The 22,615-nt window shown below is 41.0% G+C and overlaps 1 protein-coding gene across 2 annotated transcripts in view; it reads right to left on the reverse strand.

Moving 5' to 3' along the window:
• The window catches only part of FGF14 (fibroblast growth factor 14), a 357,939-nt gene extending 350,394 nt beyond the window's left edge, over window positions 1-7,545 (reverse strand). The window contains exon 1 of one of the 2 annotated variants that reach the window (XM_034418116.2): window positions 6,440-7,545. In XM_034418116.2, coding sequence (XP_034274007.1) covers window positions 6,440-6,530 — 91 coding nt within the window. In that variant the 5' untranslated portion in view covers window positions 6,531-7,545. The remainder of the gene's footprint in view (window positions 1-6,439) is intronic. The other variant, XM_034418088.3, reaches the window with a different exon arrangement.
• Window positions 7,546-22,615: the final 15,070 nt, after the last annotated feature.

The raw sequence follows: 22,615 nt of genomic DNA on the forward strand, positions 1-22,615 counted from the left end.
GCACAGCAATATGTCCACAAAATGTATCTTTCTGTCATCAAAGATTCCTGAACTGCTGCTCAGAATCAAACGAAATGTCAAAAAATCCCAATTACAGGAGAAATTAAGTGCTCTTTTTAAAACCCAAATGTATTGCCAAATGTGAGCTTACTACATGAATTATTCTGCTAATTTTGAGCAATAGAAAACTGCAAAATCCCCCTTTCTTTCAAACTAAAAAAAAAATGAGGCAACTTTAAGCTGGCAATATTTAGGGTTCTGCTGTAAGGTCTCCTTGTCATTTGCAAACATAGGGAGGTCTGCTCCAAGGTTCTGACACTCTCAGTGACCCACTTTAGAAGTGGTGTGGTATTCATATTTGTATACACAACTCCTTAACTGAATGAGATCATTATGATCAATATATATTTTCTTGAATTACAACTGAGTTTAAAATGTTGGGTAAATTAGTGATCATATTCCTTGTCTTTTGCACATGCTCTGTGCAAAAAATTTTTGTCAAAAAAAAAATGAATAGCATATAATAAACTGCAGAAAATGCGGGGGCTTGTCTCCTCCACCCACTGAGAAATTTCTCTTGTTAGAATTCCATGTGGCCATTTTTTTTTTTTTTATCAAGACACTGCTTGCCTCCAGCTTTCATTTTATACCACGGTCCAAAGAGAAGCCCTACAGACATTTACAATTTGAAAAGATAGGAACAAAGCTGGGGAAAGGCAAGACAGAAATAAATCACATTGGGGATGGAAAAAAAAAAAACATACAGGTTTCATCACGGTCTGGTGTCCGTGATAAATAGCTATTTATTACTATTCCATTCATTGCCTATTGCTCCATTAATATTTAATTAGCAAGAAATGCTAAAAACTCCCAGTTGGCTGACCGGAACTCAAAATGGCTTGCAGAAGATATGTATGTTTATCCAAACTACACGATACATTATGGGTATCTTCAACATTTGCATTTTAAATGATAGTTAATTGACTTCCAGCCTCTGCTATGACTCAAGGATGAAAGGCTATCCCTTTGCCAAGTCTCTCATCCCCTATCTAAATCAAATATTTGCCCCAGATAACAAACTGCAAAGCCATTGCTGTTTCACACTTGGGGAAAATAGCAGCTTTTGAAAAGTAATTTCTTTAGGGACTCTGGCATTATGTGCTTTTTTTTCTGTATGTGTGCCACAGCCCTACAAAGGAGTTTGAAGTCAGAGGCTGTACAAATCCTAACGCAAAGAGATATTAGCATTCAAAAGTACATTTGGGTCTTTAAATATAGATCATGGATATATTTTGTCATACACATATTAAGGAAGGGCATGCATAAGAGTTGGCTGGGACTCAGAGTGTTGGATTTGGATATAGGACTTTTGTGGCCTTTGTCAAGAAAATTTCTGTATCTGAATAAATGCAAAGGGATGGGAGAGAACACAGTTTCAGCAATAGTACACATTACTATGTGTAAAGACTTTTTCCATCAAGATGTCCACTATAAACTAGAAATGTACCTACCATTCCTAACTTCTCTTCCCTCACCCACATACATAACATTCACTCATGCTTTAAATTGTATGTTCCCATTTGGGTGAAACAAGTTCACAAAATCTAATTTATTAGGCCTGTTCGTATAATAGAATAGAACTGACTTCTAATACGGGGACACAAGCCAAGAATGGACACCAAGCCAAAGCAAGATACAGTAAGTTTACTTCCTTAGCCAGTTGGAGTTCAAAAGCCTTCCAACAGAATCTTTATTCTTTGTAAGTTAGCTAGCTGGCAAACATAACATTGCCTTTCATCCTGACATCATCCATAATAAATTCAGTAGTCCATATCTGCCTTTTCCTTTGTAGTAAACATGGAAGACAACTGCCCTACCAGCACCATCCTTAAGTACAGTGCAAGGAAAGGCAGTGATGAAGCATCAGAAGGACCTCCACAATCACTAAATCTGTTAGAAGTTAGTCCTCTTTCCTGTTTCCACTTCAAGTTACATTTCTGTCTCCATTTGTGTACATGCTTTAGAACAGGGGTCTCCAACCTGGGCAACCTTAAGCCTGACGGACTCCAACTCTCAGAATTCCCCAGCCATCAAAGCTGGGAGTTGAAGTCCGCCAGGCTTAAAGTTGGAGACCCCTGCTTTAGAAGATTTCTGAACCAAATCCAACACTAGACTATCTGCAAGTGAGGCATTTCTGAATTTGTAACAATCGAAAAGTAAGACTTATTTTTGCAAAGGTATGCAATCCGACCCCATGCAGTCCAGGTTAATCTCTATATTCAAGGCAGAAACAATGCATTAGCAAGATACAATCAGACAGCAAATTTGCACTGGCAAATATCAATATTCTTTGATCTTTTATCAGAAGATACCAAGAAGCAACAATTGGGATTATGCACAAATACACGTTGGCTGTGAGTTACTGTAGATCCCAGCAGCATTTCAAGACATTCAAGATCATCATGCAGAAAGTTCCTTAATAAGATAGGAAACCTAGGATTGGCCTGATTAAATATCAAATTACAGTTTTCCATTTCCTCTGAAAATGCTTAAGGATAAAATGCAGAACAACAAAACATAATATGATGGCAGAAATTGAAGGACTGAGGCAAACAGCTTTAATAATGACATAGAATGATGACATACAAACTTGATATTCTATTTTTTTTTTTCCGTTAAAGTACTAAGGGACAAATTCCAAAGAGTTTCTCCTTAAATATACACTAATAAAATGCTAAGTATCTATACCTTTTTCTCAAGATCCACATTTGACAGTCAAAATTAGAAAGAGACAAGCTGAACATTTCTATTATTATTTTGGTGCAAAGTGTGCCATTAGTTATTCTCTCCTCTTCTAAAATTAAACCAGTGCCTCGTGTCAACTATTTGAAGTATTACAAAGAGGGCTGAATAAGAAATTAAAGGAAACTCATGAAGTAAGGGGAAGGAAGCAAATATAAAAGAGAAAAGTTGGGCAAAAATCTACATATAAATCACATGCCATATCAGTATTAGAACAACTCCAAGCACAAATCGTTCAATATTCCTTTATGATACATTTTCATTCATATTTAAAATTTGACAATCATTCCACATATTAGCATAGATTCATTTTTCTAGATAGATAAGAATATTTTTTTTTTGTATGACGGACCAAAAATTTAGAAGCTATAAAATCATTTTGCCTTCATAAAATAAGGGCTTTTTGTAACAAAAAGTCTACTTGTGATGCACAAGTGAATTAAGTTGAGTACAAGATTTTAGCTGCATACAAAATGCAGCTAAAAAACCATTTTCTGGATCTCACAGCTACATGCAATAATATGTACTCCTCTGAAACAGAAGTGATGATCGGTCCATGGTACACTGCAAATTCAGTAAACGCACTACGTTCCTGTGGCTCTTACTGCTTCATAGAACTCCTTGGCATTTACCCAAAATTCTTTTTGAAAAAGCAAGAAACTGCTTCAGTCCTCAGTTTTATAGCCAATCGCAGCACAGCACAGCAAAAGAAAGTTGAGCAAAAAAGAAAATGTTGCTTTCAAAACACATTTTAGTCATCATTAACACTGATTGCATTCTGACTCTGGGAAACATCCCAGTGGGTTCCTAAAGATGGTATTTGTCCTATATGGTTTGATTTTTCTCAGGAGTTATAGCATCTCAAAACTTTACAACATGGGCAGTCTTTTGGCGTGCTACAAAACTGAAAGTATCAAAGTGCCCATCTCTGTAGCCATTCCATATACAATAATGCCAATTTAGACCCTTTGGAAACATAGTCAGCCAAATATGACAGATCACATTCAAACTACACCTTAAATCTCATTTGTATTTTAGGTCGGCTTCACTATCTATTTCGTGCTGGAGGGATCCATATCCCTCAGAAGTAGTGATTAATTGCACTGTATCTGAAAAGTTGTTCTTAAATCAGAAGGTGGGAGCCAGAAAGAAAACACATTATCAAAAGTGAGAGCTGGACAGGTGGATACGGGAGGGGGACAAAAGTTTTTCATAGGAGAAAGGGAGACAAGAGAAACTCAACAACTTTGGGAAAGCCAGTAGCCTGAAAATACCCATCCTCCATCATATTGCCTTGCAAACTCTGTAAGGCTTCGTCAGACTTAATTCAAAATAATCCAGATTTTCATCATCTCCTTTAGCAAAAAGCTTAACCAAAAATGTTTTGTAATGGCACCAGATAGGCATCAGTCAAACCAGATCTACATTTCCCTTAGGAAAGACACAGCAAACGATATATGCGGGGAAGCAAATAGAGAGGCCAGAGTTAGGAATCTTAAAGGCCTCTGACAAACAGTTCCATCTTACTTTTTCAGGCAGTCTGTCATGACAGCAAAGCTGCAACAGCAGCTCGTGATACCCACACGGGCAGCTCCAAAACCAGCCTCCAACCATCACTGAAGTATCAGAAACAAGCCAAGAACAAGGAGCATTGTTCTGGGAAGTAATCCAAACTATAGTCCTATGAAGGAGTGCCTGGAGGGGAAGTTTAAGGAGCAGGAAACAGTCATGAATTCACATTCTACACCCCCCACCCCCTCTGGACGATGCCTTCTCTCAGAAAAGGGAAAGGGGAAATCTTGGATGCTTTGCCTCTTTCCTGCCTCCCAAACCTGCAAGGTTTTTTGTTTCAGGCATAGCCAAAGAAGACCCCAGAAGAAGTTTATTTGGGACAAGCTGGCATCCTCATTCCAAAGATGAGCTGGTGTGGGCAGAAGCTTTTTTTTGGGTGGGGGCTTTGTTTTTCACTGGAAGATCTTCTCCACAAAGTAGCTCTGCGCCTTTGGCAAAGTTGTCTGCCACCAGCATGCGTTCCCTCAGACCGCAGTGCTTGGCACTGAGGGGGGGTGGGAGAAAGGGAGAGTGTCTTCCGGTCTCAAGAAGCACAGCCCACCAAACCCCGACTCCACCCCACCAGTATTGGTCCTGCAGGGAAGCTTTTCATGCATCAAGCTCCTGGGTTCCTCTTGTGGGGAATGGGGCATTCTGGCCTCCCCAATTTGCTGGGAAGAAGCTTCCTTGCTGCAGCAGTCATGAAACTACTGAATGAGGGGGAGGGAGGAGATAAAGGGAAGAAAAGCTTTCTCGGGAAGCAGAGTTTGTCCCTTTGGTATCACTCCAGTCCCAAGAAGGCAAGTAAGAAGGCTCTGGTGTGACTGTCCCAAACTCTGGTAGGCCCCAGCTTTTCCAGTCCTGCTGCAGCTTGTTGATGCTGGGTGACAATGCAATGCATGCTAGTGATGTACTACACTGCAGTACCAGCATCAGGAACCTCTTGCTTAAAAGCTTCCACTGCAGGACAGGCAATACGACAAACACACATACTGTGGACAGATGCACACACAAATGCATGCATGGCTTAAGCAGCCTTTCCACTTCTGCACCCCACTCCTCCCTGATTTTGCAGGCGTACCACACGCTTTGGAGATGCCTGTCTCCAAAGAATGGAAGTGACTGCAGATACCCCAACTGCAGACATCCCAGAGAGGCATCCCATCCCACAACTGAAAAGTCTGTGGGTGGGGAGGGGGCTTGCCTGTTTCCCTGCCAGCACAAGCCTTCGCCCCCCGTATGTCAATGCTGTTCCCTTCCTTTCCCTCTCTTCTGTTGACAGCAGAGAAAAAAAGGAAAAGGGAAGGTTGGAAGGAGAAAGTGAGCCGTAGGGCACCAGCATTTCCTCTTTTAATGTCCTGCAAGTTCCTTCTTGGAGTTGCCTTGGACTGAACGCATGATTGTTACGCAGAAAGCAAACAGACAGACTGGCATTCCAAAGGGCCCTTGTATCTGAGCGGCAAGGCAAAGAGGAAACCTCTCAAGGCACATTCACACATGCAGACACACACCCCCTCTGCTACACTCTTGTTGAGCGGGTGGACTTTTCTTTAGTTCCTTCCACAGGCACAAGTTCCCTGAAAGTACCCTCCTTTGACCCTGCCACCAGCTAGGGATGGAGAAGGGCTGTTGAAGAACGTACAGCTGGAATTGCAAGCCATCAGTTCACCTACTTTTGAAGCACAAACCTTGTTTGAAAGTTGTACCAAAAGTCTCATAAAGCCCTTGGATGCACCTACAAGCCACAGGCGTGTAAGAGTGCCGAAGCAAGGCCTTGAGATCTCTTCTGAAAACTAACTGCACCCGTGGGTTATGGGGGAGTTTTGATTCAGCAGGGTGCTACGATTTCATCTTCTAGTGATTAAAATTTCTCTGTTTCTGGCTTCAACACAGTCCAAACGGCTCTGTCTAATCTTGTCCAGCCTGACCCTTGCTTGCTTCCATACAGTGGTACCACACATGCAAGTCGACACTGGCCTAACTCCATTTCCCCCAGTTTCCCCTCAATAGGACTGCAGATCTGCCTTCGGCGAGCAACAGACAGTAATACAAAGGAAAAAACAACGTGATGTAATGTATTGCTTACCAGTTGGGTTCTTGTTTTTCTTAAGACTCTTGCCACAAAGACACTGCAGCATATGCGATCCTTTGCTGAAAATGTTCCAAAGAAACCACATTGATTTGGGCGAAAAGCAATCCAGCGCTTATACACCCTGAGATAGATGAGACCCTTGTGGTTGTTGCATAATAATAAATTGAGATCAGTTCTCCTCAAAAGGTGCACCAGTTTTATCATAGACAACAACAAAGGGAAAAAAAATAATAATAATAAATTTGATCTCCCAGGGTTTTTTCCCCCCTTTCCCCTCACGTGGTTTCTTTCTTTCAGACTTCTCTCAACGGATGCGTTTTTCAGCCAGAGTGAACGGTTATTTCCCCTCCAGAATGACGGTGGATTATCACCCAAAACTGTGGAAGGAAAAAAAAAGACATAGATCCTCTCCTTCTTTCTGTCTGTTTCTTCCCTTTCAGATCCAAGCCAACCAAGACATGAGGCGATGAGATTCCAGCCAAGGCCAAAAACTAACCCGAGACAACAGTAAAGAAGAGAAGATCCCCAAAGAAGACACCATTGCCTGTTACTTGATGGTTAGGAGGATGGGTGGATCTGCAGAACAAAGCCAAAACAGGATGCATCCTACTAAAAGATAGCCATGGTGCAGCCCCTGGAAGAGAGATCACGCAGCCAGTACCACCACTACCATCTATCTCAAGTCTGATGGATGAAAGCAGACGCTCCACTCGGAAAGTGCTGATTTTACCATCAAATCATCTCAGTGACATATGCAATTGTGTGGCACCTGCAGTTCCCAGTCAGGCTGCACAACAGATGCAAAGCTTAGCCCTTAGCACGCAGGCAAACATACACACCACGGAGGCAGCTCTCTTCCCTTTCCTTCTCTCTCTCTCTCTCTGCTTTGCCCAAGACCCGGCTTGCATTAGGAATTTCTCTATCTTCCCTGCACATGCAGAGAGAGAGAGAGAGGGAGAGAAAGATACATGCACACACACTCTCTCTCACACACACACACACGCGCACACCCGCACACACACCCGCACTCACACAAACTGGATTTTGCTCCTGAGCCTTGGATATGAGTTACAGGCATTCAACCGGGAGTAGGAGGAGTTGAAATTTGCATTGAGAGACTGGCTTTCATGACGTAGCCACGTGCTTCCAGGCCTGTCACCAGTGAGATGCTTCAGCCAGCCCAGGGAAAGCAGTGTCACTGCAGTCTCTCCCTCCCCTCCCTTCTTCTCCCCCTCCATTCCTTTCACCAAGCATGCTGCAGCTTAAAATACTGGACAGAGTCTGCCACTTGTAACCTCCGGGGAACTACATCCCTGCATGCTAACTAGACCCCAGATCCACTACTCAACACATAGACTTGCCTGAGACATTCCTTTCAAAGCTCTTATTATTAATGGGAAGAGGAAATTTAATTACAGACTGAACCATAGGGTCACAAAGAAGAAATAAACTTTCCCTTTTCCCTGAAGAGCCAGGAGTCCACACAACGTACACGCTTTCCATCTACACACTCCCCTCCTCAAAAGAATTATGTCAACAACATGAAGGAACTAACAGGAACATGTTGCCCCTTCTTCTCTGCACACCTCCTGAGAAACAAATAGATTTTCTTGCAAATCCTGAACTGAAAAACTGACATCTATCCATCTTGTGTTATCCAGGAGAAAAAAAAGTGCTGATTTTGGAACTGAGAAGAATCTCAGCTGTCACCCCGGTTTTAATGATTGACAAATTTTGCTCAGGACTCTATGTAAAATGAGAATAAAAATAGTCTATGCTGCTTTATTCTTATGGCAAAAAGCAAGGTTAATACAGAAAAATATCTGATATATTTTTATTAAAAAATGAGTTTGTTATTTAAAATGCCAAGAAACCCGTTTCCTTATTGATATAGGCCTAAACATCTTTTTGCAATCACATATTATCTCCATCTATCCCATTCCTTCATTCAGGCGAGTATGTCCCAAAACTGTTCCAGTATCAATGAATGTAATCTCTGGTATGTTCTCAGATCTTTAGTATTATCACTTTAGCACCTCCATTTTACTAAAAGGAGACCTACCCATAAAACTAATTTAAAAATGGGAAGATTTTTTTTCTTTAGAAGGAAGATATTACTTGTTGCTCAAGTAACATTTAAAAAACTCTTTAGCTGACATGTAAAAATATTAGTTTGGAGACAGTACACTGTCTCCAAACTGAAAAAAGATAGTGATTTAAAATATCTTTGGTAAACCCTTTCTTACAAGTGTTCCCCAATAAATGGTAAATATGATGGATTGCAACTAGTAGGGCTGAACTAGTTGGCCATGTCATGTGGGGGAATTCGCCAAAGAAAGCAATTATGTCAGGAAGAGTTAGCAGTAAAAGCAAAGCAGGTCTCCACAGAACAAAATGGCTGGACACCATAAAAGCTGACACCAGCCAGAGAACACAAAAAAACCTCAAAGAACCAGTGCAAGATTGGAAGATGTGGACAGACCTGGCCCTAGAATCATCAAGAGTCAGTCATGGCTGAATGGATAACATCATCATCAGAACCCAATTCTGGGAGTTGAAGTCCTCCAGGCTTAAAGTTGCCAAGGTTGGAGACCCCTGATGTAGAGGATAGGAGAAAACCATATTCTTTTGAGTGACTGGCTGGTGCTTTGTTCAGTTATGCAAAATGTTCCCTATCTGAAACTTTTTTTCCACCTAGCAAAAGAGAAATTATCCAGTAGTTGGATCCACTTGTCTAACAACCCTTGTTGGTAAAATAATAAAGGCGCAATCTAGTTTTCACTAGTTGTACCACTGTATTGCATACATGATAAGCGTGACTTTTTATTTTACTGCTCTTACTAAACTTTGTACTGCTATTTAAAAGAGGACATTTTCATAATCTGTACACTTCATAAAGAAAGCCCAGCACCTAATGTTAAAAGTTATAAGAAACCCAGTGTCAGTAAAAATGGTTTTCTTTTCCAATTTTCTATTGCTTTTCATTTTTTTAATTGCTTGTAAATTTACAAATATCCATTCAGGTTACTTGTGAGGCTGCCTCTCCCTAAAGTTATGTATCTGTTCTCCTAGGTTAGGAGAATGAGTGAATGAGCTTCGGGTTCCCTGCCTTAAATGGTGTCATTTGATGGGCCTTTGGAGGTGTGCCTTTTTGGTGGCTGCCCCAGTTCTCTGGAACAGCATCCCACTTGAGATTAAAGAGATCTCTACCCCAGTGATGGCTAACCTTTTTGCCATCACGTGCCAGGAAGGGGGGGCGGCAGGGGGGTCATGCGCATGCATGCTCATACCCATAATTCTATGCGACCCACCCATCCCCTGCTCACCCCACTCCTGGGGCACAATGGCCCGTTTTTCTTTCTCACCTGGCTCCAGGACCTCTCTAGGCGTCTGGAGAGGGCAAAAACAGCCTTCCCCACCCCTTCAGAGACCCTTCGGAGGCCAAAAATGGCCCGTTTGACAACTTCCAGTCTCACCGGAAGCTGAGCTTGTGTGCCCACTGATATGGTTACGCGTGCCAGCTGTGGCACGCGTGCCATAGGTTCGCCATCATGGCTCTACCCTTTTCAGCCTTCCAGAGGGCTGGGGAAAAGGGTACTTATGTTTTTATCTTTATTTTGTGCATTGTGAGCTGCCTACAGTCATTATAGGAGATAGACAGTCATATAAATCCTGTAAATAAATACATTCAGGCCATTCTGAATTTCTGTTAAGCATTTTATTGGGACTACGTAATACTCTTGGGGACATAATTCAGGTGTTCAGAGAAAGGAAAAAAGAGAGCAAAGAAGAGGATGTCTTGTTCTAAAGCAGGAGTCCCAACCTCCAGGCCGCAGCCTACTATCAGGCCATGGCCAATTCAAAACAGGGCCGCATGAGAGGAGGGCCAGTGCACATGTGCAGCTCCACTCAACATGAGTGGCAGACCAGAGCACACACTCATGTACGCACAGGGTCACTCATGTGAACAGTGTCACTCGTGTGAGCCCCCAGTTCCCCTCTCCTCCGTTCAAGCCAGGCCACCAAGTCGCAAAGATTGGGAATCACTGTTCAAAAGAACCCTGAATTCACAAATTCAGAAGTGCATAATTCTGTTGCAGGTCTTTCTGACTAAGCAAATTATTTATCTCCATTAGGTGGGGGCAAAAATAAATAAGATGAAGATAAAAAGAAAGCTGATGACTAAGTGATGGGAATGTCATCTGGATTCTTCATAAAATTATCCCAATTAACTACGCAGATTGTTCATTGAAAAGATCTGGAAGCAAACTTGGCATGAGGCAGCATCATATGTCTATGACTTGAAACTCGTTCACCTCTTCGCAGATGATACTGCATTCAAAGAGTCCACATCAGTAGTTTCCTGTTGAAAGTATCAAGTATCAGGAAGCTCAAACTGCCCAAGGAGCTGCTGATACAGTTCTACAGAGGAAATATTGACTCTGTCATCTGCACCTCTATAACAGTCTGGTTTGGTTCTGCAACCCAACAAGTCAGACACAGACGTCAGAGGATAATTAGAACTGCAGAAAAAACAATTGCTACCAACTTGCCTTCCATTGAGGACCTGTATGCTGCACGAGTCAAAAAGAGGGCTGTGAAAATATTTACAGACCCCTCGCATCCTGGACATAAACTGTTTCAACTCCTACCCTCAAAATGATGCTATGCACACCAGAACAACTAGATACAAGAACAGTTTTTTTTCCAAACACCATCATTCTGCTAAACAAATAATTCCCTCAACACTGTCAAACTATTTACTAAGTCTGCACTACTATTAATCTTCTCATCATTCCTATCACCCATCTCCTCCCACTTATGACTATATGATTGTAACTTTGTTGCTTGTATCCTTACAATTTATATTGATTGTTTCCTAGTATGATTTGATTGCTTATTTGAACCCTATGACTATCATTAAGTGTTGTACCTTATGATTCTTGATGAGTGTATCTTGTCTTTTTATATACACTGAGAGCATATGCACCAAAGACAAATTCCTTGTGTGCCAATCACACTTGGCCAATAAAGAATTCTATTCTATTCTATTCTATTCTATTCTATTCTATTCTATTCTATTCTATTCTATTCTATTCTATTCTATTCTATTCTATTCTATTCTATTCTATTCTAAGTGGGGTACTATAAGATTCAATCCTGGATCCTGTATTCTTCAACATTTTAATTAATATATTATATTATAATATATAAGATATATTACCTCCCGGTTGGACTACTGTAATGCTCTCTACATGGGGCTTCCCTTGAAGAGCACTCGGAGGCTCCAACTGGTCCAGAATGCGGCCGTGCGGGTGGTTATGGGTGCAACCCGTTGCGCCCACGTGACACCCCTCCTGCGCAAGCTGCACTGGCTCCCAATGGTCTTCCGGGTGCGATTCAAGGTGTTGGTCACCACCTTTAAAGCGCTCCATGGCATAGGACCCGGGTACCTTTGAGACCATCTTCTGCCACCAATAGCCTCCCACCGACCAGTCTGCTCCCACAGAGAGGGTCTCCTCAGGGTGCCATCAGCCAAGTCATGTCGGCTGGCGACACCCAGGGGGAGGGCCTTCTCTGTGGGAGCCCCAGTCCTGTGGAATGAACTGCCCCCGGAAATTCGTAAGATTTCTGACCTCCGGGTATTTCGCTGCGCACTCAAGACCCTATTGTTCCGCCAGGCTGGGTTAGCAACATAATTTTATATTGGATGTTTTAAACTTTTGGGGTTATAAATTAAGCCAAATTTTTTATTGTTGTTGTTGTTGTTGTTGTTATTATTATTATTATTATTATTATTATTATTATTATTATTATTATTATTATTATTATTATTATTAATGTCATGGACAAAGAAGTTACATTTGTGAATGATGCAAATTTGGATGGCCAATCTAATATAACAATTTTCCTACTTTGGACATATTATGCAAAGCCTTAGCTCTCTGGAGAAGGCTCTAATGCTGAGAGAGGTGGAAGGAAAAAGAAGTAGAAGATGACCATCAGCAGGGTGGATGGACTCAGTTACAATGGCAATGTACGCACAGTTAGAATATGATCAAGTTAGGGACAGACTGTCACAGAGAAAAATCTGTCTATGTGCTCACTAAGAGTTGACAGCAATTTGATGGCACAAATCAATCAAGGTAATATTAAAGAAGAGAGAAATAAAATTCAACATCATTCTGATAGGTGCATGAAAGTTTAATGTAGCAGAATGAAAAATCAAGAGACAAATGGAAAATTGCTCATGTGAGAACCAGAAGACAAATGCAAGACTTTCTCAGGAGAAGACAGTACTTGAGAAAAAGAAGAGGACCGTTCAGAGATTGTCACAAAAAAAGGTCAGCACCTGTACTATCTTCTAGCACAAATTGCAAACATATAATAACGGTCTTAAATTGCAAGAAGGCAGACTCTAAATGAATATTGAAAGAGTTGTGTGACAATGGAACCAATTACCCAAAGATGTTGTGGCAGTAGTGGGTTTCACTTACCTTTGCTACCAGTTTGGAACTGTGAACACGTGTGCAGAGCATCCGTAATGACCTCCGGGAGGGTGGGCGGAGCCTTCCACCACCGCTTCCGGCGAACTGGTAAAAACCCACCACTGTGTTGTGGGTGTCCCTTACTAAATATATTCATGTGGAAGATAAACATCTGAGATGTTTTGATATATAGTCCTTCAATGAGCAAAGGATTGGACCCAATTAGTTAAATGACCCTTTTCAACTACTGCATATGATTTATTCTGTGCCATTTGGCACTTGAACGGAAAATGAAAAAAAAAAAAAAACTAAAGTAGAGGAGAACAAAATGTTCAAATGGCTAACAAATGTTGCTTTAAGAAAAGGTCTACACAATGAAAAGTGAGATGGAAGTGAGGATTTCTCAATAATCTTTCAAATACAGACTATGCACGTTTACTCAGAAGTAAGTCTCAATTATTTTACTGAGATTTATTGTCAGGGAATTGTATAGAAAGTGTCATCCTTTATCTGCAATATTATTTCAGTTACACTCCTAACTGATTATTTTGTGGTGTTCAGTAATAGTTTCAGAAATGCTTTTTTAGAAACTTCTAAATTTTAATTTTAGAGATATTTGCCGCTTTTCTTTGTGTTGCTTTACAGAAGTTGCCTGAGTGATCTGATTTTAGATTACTACTGGGATGCAGCAAAGTAACCAAGTACTGCACTGTACTGTGCTTATCAAAAAGATGGCCTGTTTTACTGTGGCAAAAAGTTGGATGGAGAAGAACCTATGAAAGTAGAAATCTATCAATGTCATTGAGGCTACTGAAAAATGCAAATCTGCACTTTTTTCCCGTGGTCTTCCTTGCTCTATCAATATTTTCACAAAGCCTGTCTAGTCTACCAGTTTCTCCTACCAGGTTAAAAAGAATTTTTGTAGGAAAAGATTTTTTTTTAAAAGTCAGATGATGAATTTAACCACATGCTGATGGCTACCATCTTGATTTTTTTTTTTAATTGTCCCAAAAGGACAGGTAGGAAGCAATGCACATGTATATTTTTACTTATTTCTAAACGTATTACTTTTGTAGAGAGACTCCTAAGATAATATCCCAATTTTATTTATTTATATCCTGCTTTATTATTTTTTTTATAAGTAACTTAAGGTGTTAAACATACCTAATCCTCCTTCCTCCTCCTAATTTCCCCACAGTCAGGTTAGGCTGAGAAAGGATGACTGGTCCAAGGTCATAATATTAAAAACATGATACTAAAAAAAATATGTAGGAAAGACTTTGGGAGATGGGGCAAAGAGATCTGTTTAATTAACTTATCTGGTTGTGTTTCCTTTCTGATCTACCTGATAAGTCTGACAGAAAAGAAATGACACCTTATGCTACGCCTTGTTTATTGTAATCATAATTTGCACTTCTTTAAGTCAGAAAGGAGGAGCCTGAATAGCTCAACAGACAGAAGCACTGTAATTTAACATCAGCTGTCTGCAATTAAAGTAAGATCGAATCTCGCCAGGCTCAAGGTTGACTCAGCCTCCCATCCTTTCTAAGGTAGGTAAATTGAGGACCCAGTTTGTGGGGGCAATAAGCTGACTTTGTATAAATATACAAAAGTATGAAGGCTATTGCTTAACGCACTGTAAGCCGCCCTGAGTCTCCGGAGAAGGGCGGCATATAAATCAAATTTTAAAAAAAAAAGTGCAGTATTTGTAGAACCACAATGTCTAGCAAAAGACATTGTCTTAGCAAAAGACAATGTCTTAGCAAAAGCTAAGCAAAACCTTTCAATGTGACACAACAGCTTCTGAAAGGAGATAACTGCGTTCAGTGGGGATGGAGTGGTAAATTTTACACTTTGAGGTCTGAGGCATAAAAATAATGATCAAATAATCTTTTGTGTTTTCAGAATTCAGACACCACATATGATATAATTGTGGAAAGCTTGGGATTAGTTTGGTGGTTTGCAATTTGGTGCACTTAATAATGAAAGGGATGAAATGAGCAGGGCTTAATAAAATATTATTTGGTGAAGGAAATACTGTGAAATGTGCGCTATATTTGAAATTAACTGCAGTCCTTCACTACCATTAGGTAGTACCAAGACAGATTTTCCATAATTGCTTCCTAGTGTATTCTTTAAATTATTTGATTTATTTGATTCATAGCTCACTTATTGATGAATACTGATTTCCAGCTTTGATAAACAATGGGTAGCCATGATTTACTTTGCTTCATTATATTGTAAAATTTGGCCCAATTAATACCAGAAAAAGAAATTATGTATATACAAGTAATCCTTGATTTACAACAGTTCATTTAGTGACCATTCGAAGTTACAATGGTTCTGAAAAAAGTGACTTAGAACCGTTTTTCACACTTATGACCCTTGCAGCATCCCCATGATCACATGATTTACATTCGGATGCTTGAAAACTGACTCACATTTATGACAGTTGCAGTGTCCCAGAGTCATGTGATCCCCCTTTGCGACGTTCTGACAAGGAAAGTTAATGGGGAAACCAGATTCACTTAACAACCAGGTTACTAATTTAAGAACTGCAGTGATTCACTTAACAAATGTGGCAAGAAAAGTCATAAAATGGGGCAAAACTCATTTAACAAATTTCTCACTTAAAATTAATTTTTGGGCTCCATTGTGGTCGTAAGTCAAGGACTACCTATATCACTTTTGCATTTCTGAACAGCAGAGTTCAGAATTTGTATAAACTACTCCAGATATATGCCAGCAGATCTTTTAAGATGAAGTCTCTTCTGTGTTACCTGAGGCATTTTATCCAGTGTACCGTTCTAATCTCATTTATCTTCTATATTATATAGTGGAAACAAACAACAGCCAGTGCTTAATATTTTTCCCCATAACATAACTGAAAATAATGCTGATGATAAAGTATCCCTCAAAATAAATAGCTGGATCACAGACTGCCCTGTGCTGTTATGGTTTGTTTGAGTTTGGTTTAATATGTGATATGAACCTATGCATTGTAAATAATAATTAGAGTTAAATGGGTGCATTAGTATTATATAGGTAAAGGTAAAGGTTCCTTTGCACATATGTACTAGTTGTTCCCGACTCTAGGGGATGGTCCTCATCTCCGTTTCAAAGCCAAAGAGCCAGTGCTGCCCAAAGACATCTCCGTGGTCATGTGGCTGGCATGACTAAACACCAAAGGTGCATAGAACGCTGTTACTTTCCCACTTGTGCTATAACCAACAGTAGTAAAGCATTGCCAAACCTCAGCTAGTTGGTTGCCATAACCAACCCAGCTAAGTTTCGGCAACTCTTATTATTTTCCAGCCTTACCTTAGTTATTAACCAAGATTACCTCAGTAATATAAGATCATTTTCTTTCCTATAACACTGTACAAAATATTCAAGAATCCTTGATACAGAGCTTTCCTTGCCATATTCTAGCATATTCATTCATTCTTGAATTTCTTTTATATCAGCAGCTGTCTCACAATTGGAGAGCGATTTCTTGATAAGTGAGACTTGAATGTGTGAATTGATTTGACTCAAAATATAAAACGAAGCAATATAAAGCTTCTATGATGATAGAGTCACTCGTGGAAAAGATTATTTACAGTCTTTCGGTATCTGTGTTTAAATCAGATCCATTTCCTTGCTTGTAAAGTCTGGGTGAAAAAGACTTTAAAACTGGAACCCAGTTTCCTGATCTAGATCTCTCCTAGTCTTCTGAAGGCAGTCAGGATGGAGTTCTTCACCTACCAACAGGGGTGGGCTTCAAAAATTTTAGCAAAGGTTTCTCTGCCCGGTTGCTGGGTGGGCATGGCCATGGTGGCCATGGCCTAGTCGGCCACCTGCACCATGGCGGGGTGGGGTGCTTTTGCCCTCCCTGGGCTCCAGAGGATTTCCTTGAGCCTCCAGGAGGGCAAAAACAGCCTCCCCAGGCTCCGGAGACCCTCTGAAGGCCCTTCCCGAACTTCCGGTAGGCCCATTTTTTGCCCTCCCTGAGCCTCCCATGTGCCTTGCACTTACCTGCATCCAAAAAAGGCTGCGTGGGGACTCCTGGGAGGGGTGGGACGGGGTGGGCAGGGCCAGTCAGGAGTGGGATTTGGGGATTCTCCGAACTGCACAGAATCTTAGCTAGAGGTTCTCCCAAACCCCTGCAAACCCCCAGCAGCCCACCCCTGCTACCAAATATAATTTTCTAATGGATTTTCTTCTTTTCTTTAATTCTGTCCCTGGCAATATGCACTAACCACCTGTATGACACTTCTGCTTTTAATGTAACAATGAATGAAATGTAAATTCTTGCAAGTTATCCAGCACATCTCTGGGTCGGTTGCATTTTACTTGTCTACAATATTCCTAACAAATACCATTCTGTCAAGGTCCCCATTTGACAAAAATGATCCAGTCTACTATGCTTTGGATCAGATACTAAGAATAAATCAATTTCTCTGACAGCGGAACAGATTAGATCTAAACCAGTTGCTAAAAATATAACATTGAAAGTGTCTCATACAATTCCAAAGCATATTATGATTTTCCGGGTGCGCTTCAAGGTATTGGTTCTCATCTTTAAAGCGCTCCATGGCTTAGGGCTCGGGTATTTACAAGACCACCTTCTGCCACCGATAATCTCCCACCGGCCAATCTGCTCCCACAGAGTGTCTCCTCAGGGTGCCGTCGGTCAAGCAATGTCGACTGAGGACCCCCAGGGGGAGAGCCTTCTCTGTCGGGGCACCCACCCTCTGGAACGAGCTACCCCCAGGAATACGACTGATCCCGGACCTCCGTACTTTCCGCCGAGCGTTGAAGACCTTCTTATTTCAGCAAGCCGGGCTGGCTTAAAATTTTAATGGGCTATTTTATGGGTAAAGGGTTTTAAAATTTGGGGAAGCCAAACTGATCTAATTCTGTTTTAATTTATTTTAATTTTTATACTGTATGTATTTTAATTTTGGCTGTTCACCACCCTGAGCCCTTCGGGAGAAGGGCGGTATACAAATTTAATAAACAGTAACAGTATTATGTCATCCTAGAAGAATATGAAAATGTGTCTTTTACTGTATGCCATGTTCCCCCCCCCCCATTGCTGGTTACCATGGCAATAAGTGCAAAATGAAAAAGCTTAAAATCAATATTTATGACATCACTAGGGTAAATAGATACTAAGATGTGAGAAAGAATGTAATTGAAGATAACTAAGATAACTAATCAGTGTCTTGTTATGTTCCCAGATATGTTTGCATAAATCCCTGGAATAAGTTGATTGTATTTGGGATATACTACACAAAATGACATAGTACCAAAAAGTAGGTTGCATGTTAAGTGTTTCATCAGATGTACATAGATCATCTTTTAACACATTTTTTTTTAGAGAAACTACAGTTCTGAAAATAAGTATCACTGAATATAAAAGAACTCACTTGTTCCTAAACATATCTTGAATTGTGCTGCAAGGTTGGCACTGAAAAGAATGTGTTGCTAGATACCATTCAAAAGTAATTTGCCTCTCTTCTTTCTCAAAGAAATAACTAGTAATCCAAAACCTTTCAAATAAAAACCTCATGCTTTAAATCTTCAGTCTATTTCACTGCTCATGCTTCTAGTATATATAGTGCATGCATTATATTACTATGCAAAATTGAAATCAGGCAATGGGTTTCCTATTTTCATGGCAGTCATACATCTTTGATGATGATGATGGTGATGATGATGGTGATGATATAATCTGTATTGTGTGTGTCTGTTACAAATGAACTTTTTATTGTAGTATATTACAGTGCTGAAGCCATTAAAAAAATCTGGACTAGAAGCCAAAAATCGGAGGTCTATTGCCACCTTATGCATGAAAGCTATCTGGCCACCTTGGACCATTGTTATTCAGTTGTAGGAAATCTATTTCCAAATATATTTCCAGGAAAAAATTGTGACTTTTTCCTGAAGTTATCAGTAGCCAAGACTCATTCAAAGAAGAGAAATTCAAACACACACACACACGCACACACACACACACACACACACACACATATACATATACAAATAAGCAGTGGTGAAATTCAAAATTTTTTACCACCGGTTCTCTGGGTGTGGCTTGGTGGGCATGGTGTGGCTTGGTGGGCGTGGCAGGGAAAGGATACTGCAAAATCTCCATTTCCACTCCACTCCAGGGGAAGGATACTGCAAAATCTCCATTCCTACCTCACTCCAGGGGAAGGATACTGCAAAATCCCCATTCCCACCCCACTCTGGGACCAGCCAGAGGTGGTATTTGCCGGGTTCTCCGAACTACTCAAAATTTCTGCTACTGGTTCTCTGGAACCTGTCAGAACCTTCCTGGATTTCACCCCTGCAAATAAGCCACTGTGAGTATGGAAAGAATCAGTGACTCGGCTCACAAATTTGGGGTACCAAACCTGCAAAGATGAAGTTAGGAAAGTTAAGGCTCAGAACCCATTAAAAAAAAGTCAAAGAAACTTGACTTGAACACTGCGCCCAATGTAACAAAATGAAATTCCATGTAGATAAAAATAAGGTTTACACTTACACTTTACACTTAGGCAAGAAAAACCAACTGTACAGATACAGGTATAGACTACAGACTACGTGAAACTTAGCTTAATGTCAGTAACTGTGAGAGGGATCTTGGAGTCAAGTGGACAATCACTTAAATATGAGTCAGCAGTGTGTGGCAGCAGGCAAAAAAAGCCAGTGCAATCCTAAAATGCAATAGTAGAGAGATAGAATCAAGATCACATGAAATTCTAGTACTGCTTTACAAAGCCTTGTAAAGCCTTTAGTATAACCACACTTGGAATACTGCATCCAGTTTTGGTCATCACAATATAAAAGAGATTTGATACTCTGGAAAGACTGCAGAGAAGATTATTAGGGGGCTGGAGGCTGAAACATATGAAGAATGGTTGCAGGGATTGGGTAAGTCTAATTAGGGAAAAGAAAGACAAGGGGAGACATGATAGCAGTGTTCCAATACACAAGGAAAAGGGGGTCAGCCTATTTTCCAAAGCACCAGAAGGCAAGACAAGAAACAATGGAAGGAAATTAATTAAGGGGAGAAGCAACCTAGAGCTAAGGAGAAATTTCCTAATGGGGAGAACAATCAACCAGTGGAATGGTTGTGGGTGCCCCATCACTGGAGGCTTTCAAGAAGAGACTGGACAGCCATTTGTCTGAAATGGAATAGTGTCTCCTGCGCAATGCTGTAGATCAGGGGTCCCTAACCTGTGGACCACAGCACACTACCGTGCCGTGGTCTATTTGCAACCAGGCTGGATCAGTGGTGGGATGCCCCCGGTTCAGACTGGTAGTAAAACCGGCGGGAGGCCCCACCCATTGCCCCCGATGTCATCATCGGTGATCTGAGCATGCGCAGAAGCAAGGCGCACGCGTGTGCGATCCCATTCCGAACCGGTAGTAAAGGTAAGTAGAACCCACCCCCTAGGCTGCATGTGTGGCAGGCTGCTGCGTGCAACCCCACCTACGTGAGCGTTGGGCACCAGCACTCGCAGCCTCACTCGTATAAGCAGTAGGTGTGCACAAGCGGGAGGGGCGCATGCACTCGCCTCTCACACAAATTGTTGTGACCCCGATTCCTGAGCCTGTCCTAACAGAGGAAGAGGACTCAGACGGTGATGGGGAGGAATTGACAAGGCCTCCTTCTCCAGGATCCTCCTCTCTGGCAATGCCCCAGGATTCATCCGAAGGCCAAGAGGAACAGCCTGGGATATGCCAGGAGGAAAGTATATAGGAACAACAACAGATAGGGAGCGAGGATGATGAATCCTGGCTTGAACCCAGGCAGCGTCGGAGGGAGAAGCGTGTGCAGCAACGAAAGAGGCATGGGAGGGCCAGAGATTGAGCTGAGTCACTGAGCCACACCCCACAAGGAATAAAAGTGGGTGTGATTGCTCTTCAGGCTTTGTGATGGTCAAAGTTTAAAACCTGAGAGTCACATCGCGTTACCTGAAATCTGGCTTGTACATATTTGGATTGGACCTTGGCTAACTCTTGCTTCGTGGATTACTTTATGCTACTAGACCGGACTGAGGATAAACGCTCTCTTGCTTACTGTGAGTGAAAACTGACTTGGCAGGCATTACACAGTTTACTGCCAAAACTCTTATCTGCAAGGGTTTCTAGTCTGATTGCTTATTAAAAACTTGGCAGGCGTACCTGGTTGTGTGTTTGCCTGTGTGGGGAAGGGGGACAGAACACAAATGAAGCTGTGTGCACACATACGAATCTGCACTTGCCCCTTGCACAAAACCATCCCCTCTTACCCCATTCCCGGGTCAGGCCGCCAACTGAAAAGGTTGAGGAATGCTGCTGTAGATGACTCCTGTTTTTTGTTTTATAGCTGCTGGGTCTTACAATGTCTTGGAAGGCTTTAGTTGGTTTGTGTGCTATGGTGATGCCATGTGGTTGTAATAGTTTTTTGGTGATTTCTGAGATGATTTTGACATATATTGTGCTGGATGGGCAGACATTTTTTGATAAAGTTGATAAACAATGCCCTAATCAAGGAACTACCAAGGAGAAAACCCAACCATCAATACTGGCAGGATACATGACTGTAAACAAACAGAGTGTAAACCCAAATTCGCTAGTTGGATAATGAAACAAAGCTCAGACAGCACCAAAAGCACCAGTCCTGAGCTCTATATAATCCTATTGGAAATTAACATTTCTTTAATATTTTTGATCTTTTGCTGACAAGTCCAGCGGGGTCAATCTTATTCCAAAAGATTTGCATCAATATTCCAGCATTTCATGTTTTCAAGTGACATTGAGGTATAAATTACCTTATGGCATTGTGACAACATTCTCCCTAACTTGACATGTGATATTTTTAGTTTGCATTTGAGATCACTTTTATCTCTGAAAATCATCCATAAAAGGTGTATATGTGAAAGTAACATGCCAATTGTTGATAAAAATTATTATGCTGAAAATTAAATCAGATTGTGTATGAAAGGAATAAACAGCGTGGAAAAACCCTGTGTTTTGCCTAAATTTGTAATAAGCCAATTATAGATACAGGGTTAAAATGTATAATTGTGATACAAATCATTCTTTGTAACCTAGCAATGGTGTGTTTTTTGGTCCCATTCATAACAATTTTTTTCCACAAAATATAGGAATTTGGCTTTTTTTTCATTCTGGAAGCATTTTACTCCATGTATTGCTTAACAAATGAAGTATAAAATACAATCCTTTATTTGCCCCTGGATTGGGAATCCTCCACAGGGAAATCTATAATGCAAAATAATGTAGAATTCGGAAGGAGGGAAGAAACCAATTGGAGAGCTTTTGAGTGAGAGAAGCAATTCCAAGCACCGGTCTGGATTAACCCATTCTCACTGTAGGCTTCCTGATCTGTTGTTCAGACATAATAATCTCTGGTAATCACATAGTTGCGCAATGAGAGAAATGTTACCATGCCAGTTTTTGCTATCTATAACCATCTGTTATCAAACAAGGAAATTTGGCAAAGTCTAAAATGATTATTCATGCTCTACTTGGATCTGGAAGAGATCTCTTGCTTTTGGAAAGGCCACAGCGGCATCACGTTGTCATCACGTGACGTATTGTAACATTTTTCCCCTTCTCTAAAATGTCGGTGGGCATGGCCAGCGCATGCTGCATCCGGTCCGCAGGCCGCAAGTTTGACACC

This window comes from Pantherophis guttatus, chromosome 5 (genome assembly GCF_059756535.1).
Source record: "Pantherophis guttatus breed Tessera chromosome 5, ASM5975653v1, whole genome shotgun sequence".
NCBI lineage: Eukaryota > Metazoa > Chordata > Lepidosauria > Squamata > Colubridae > Pantherophis > Pantherophis guttatus.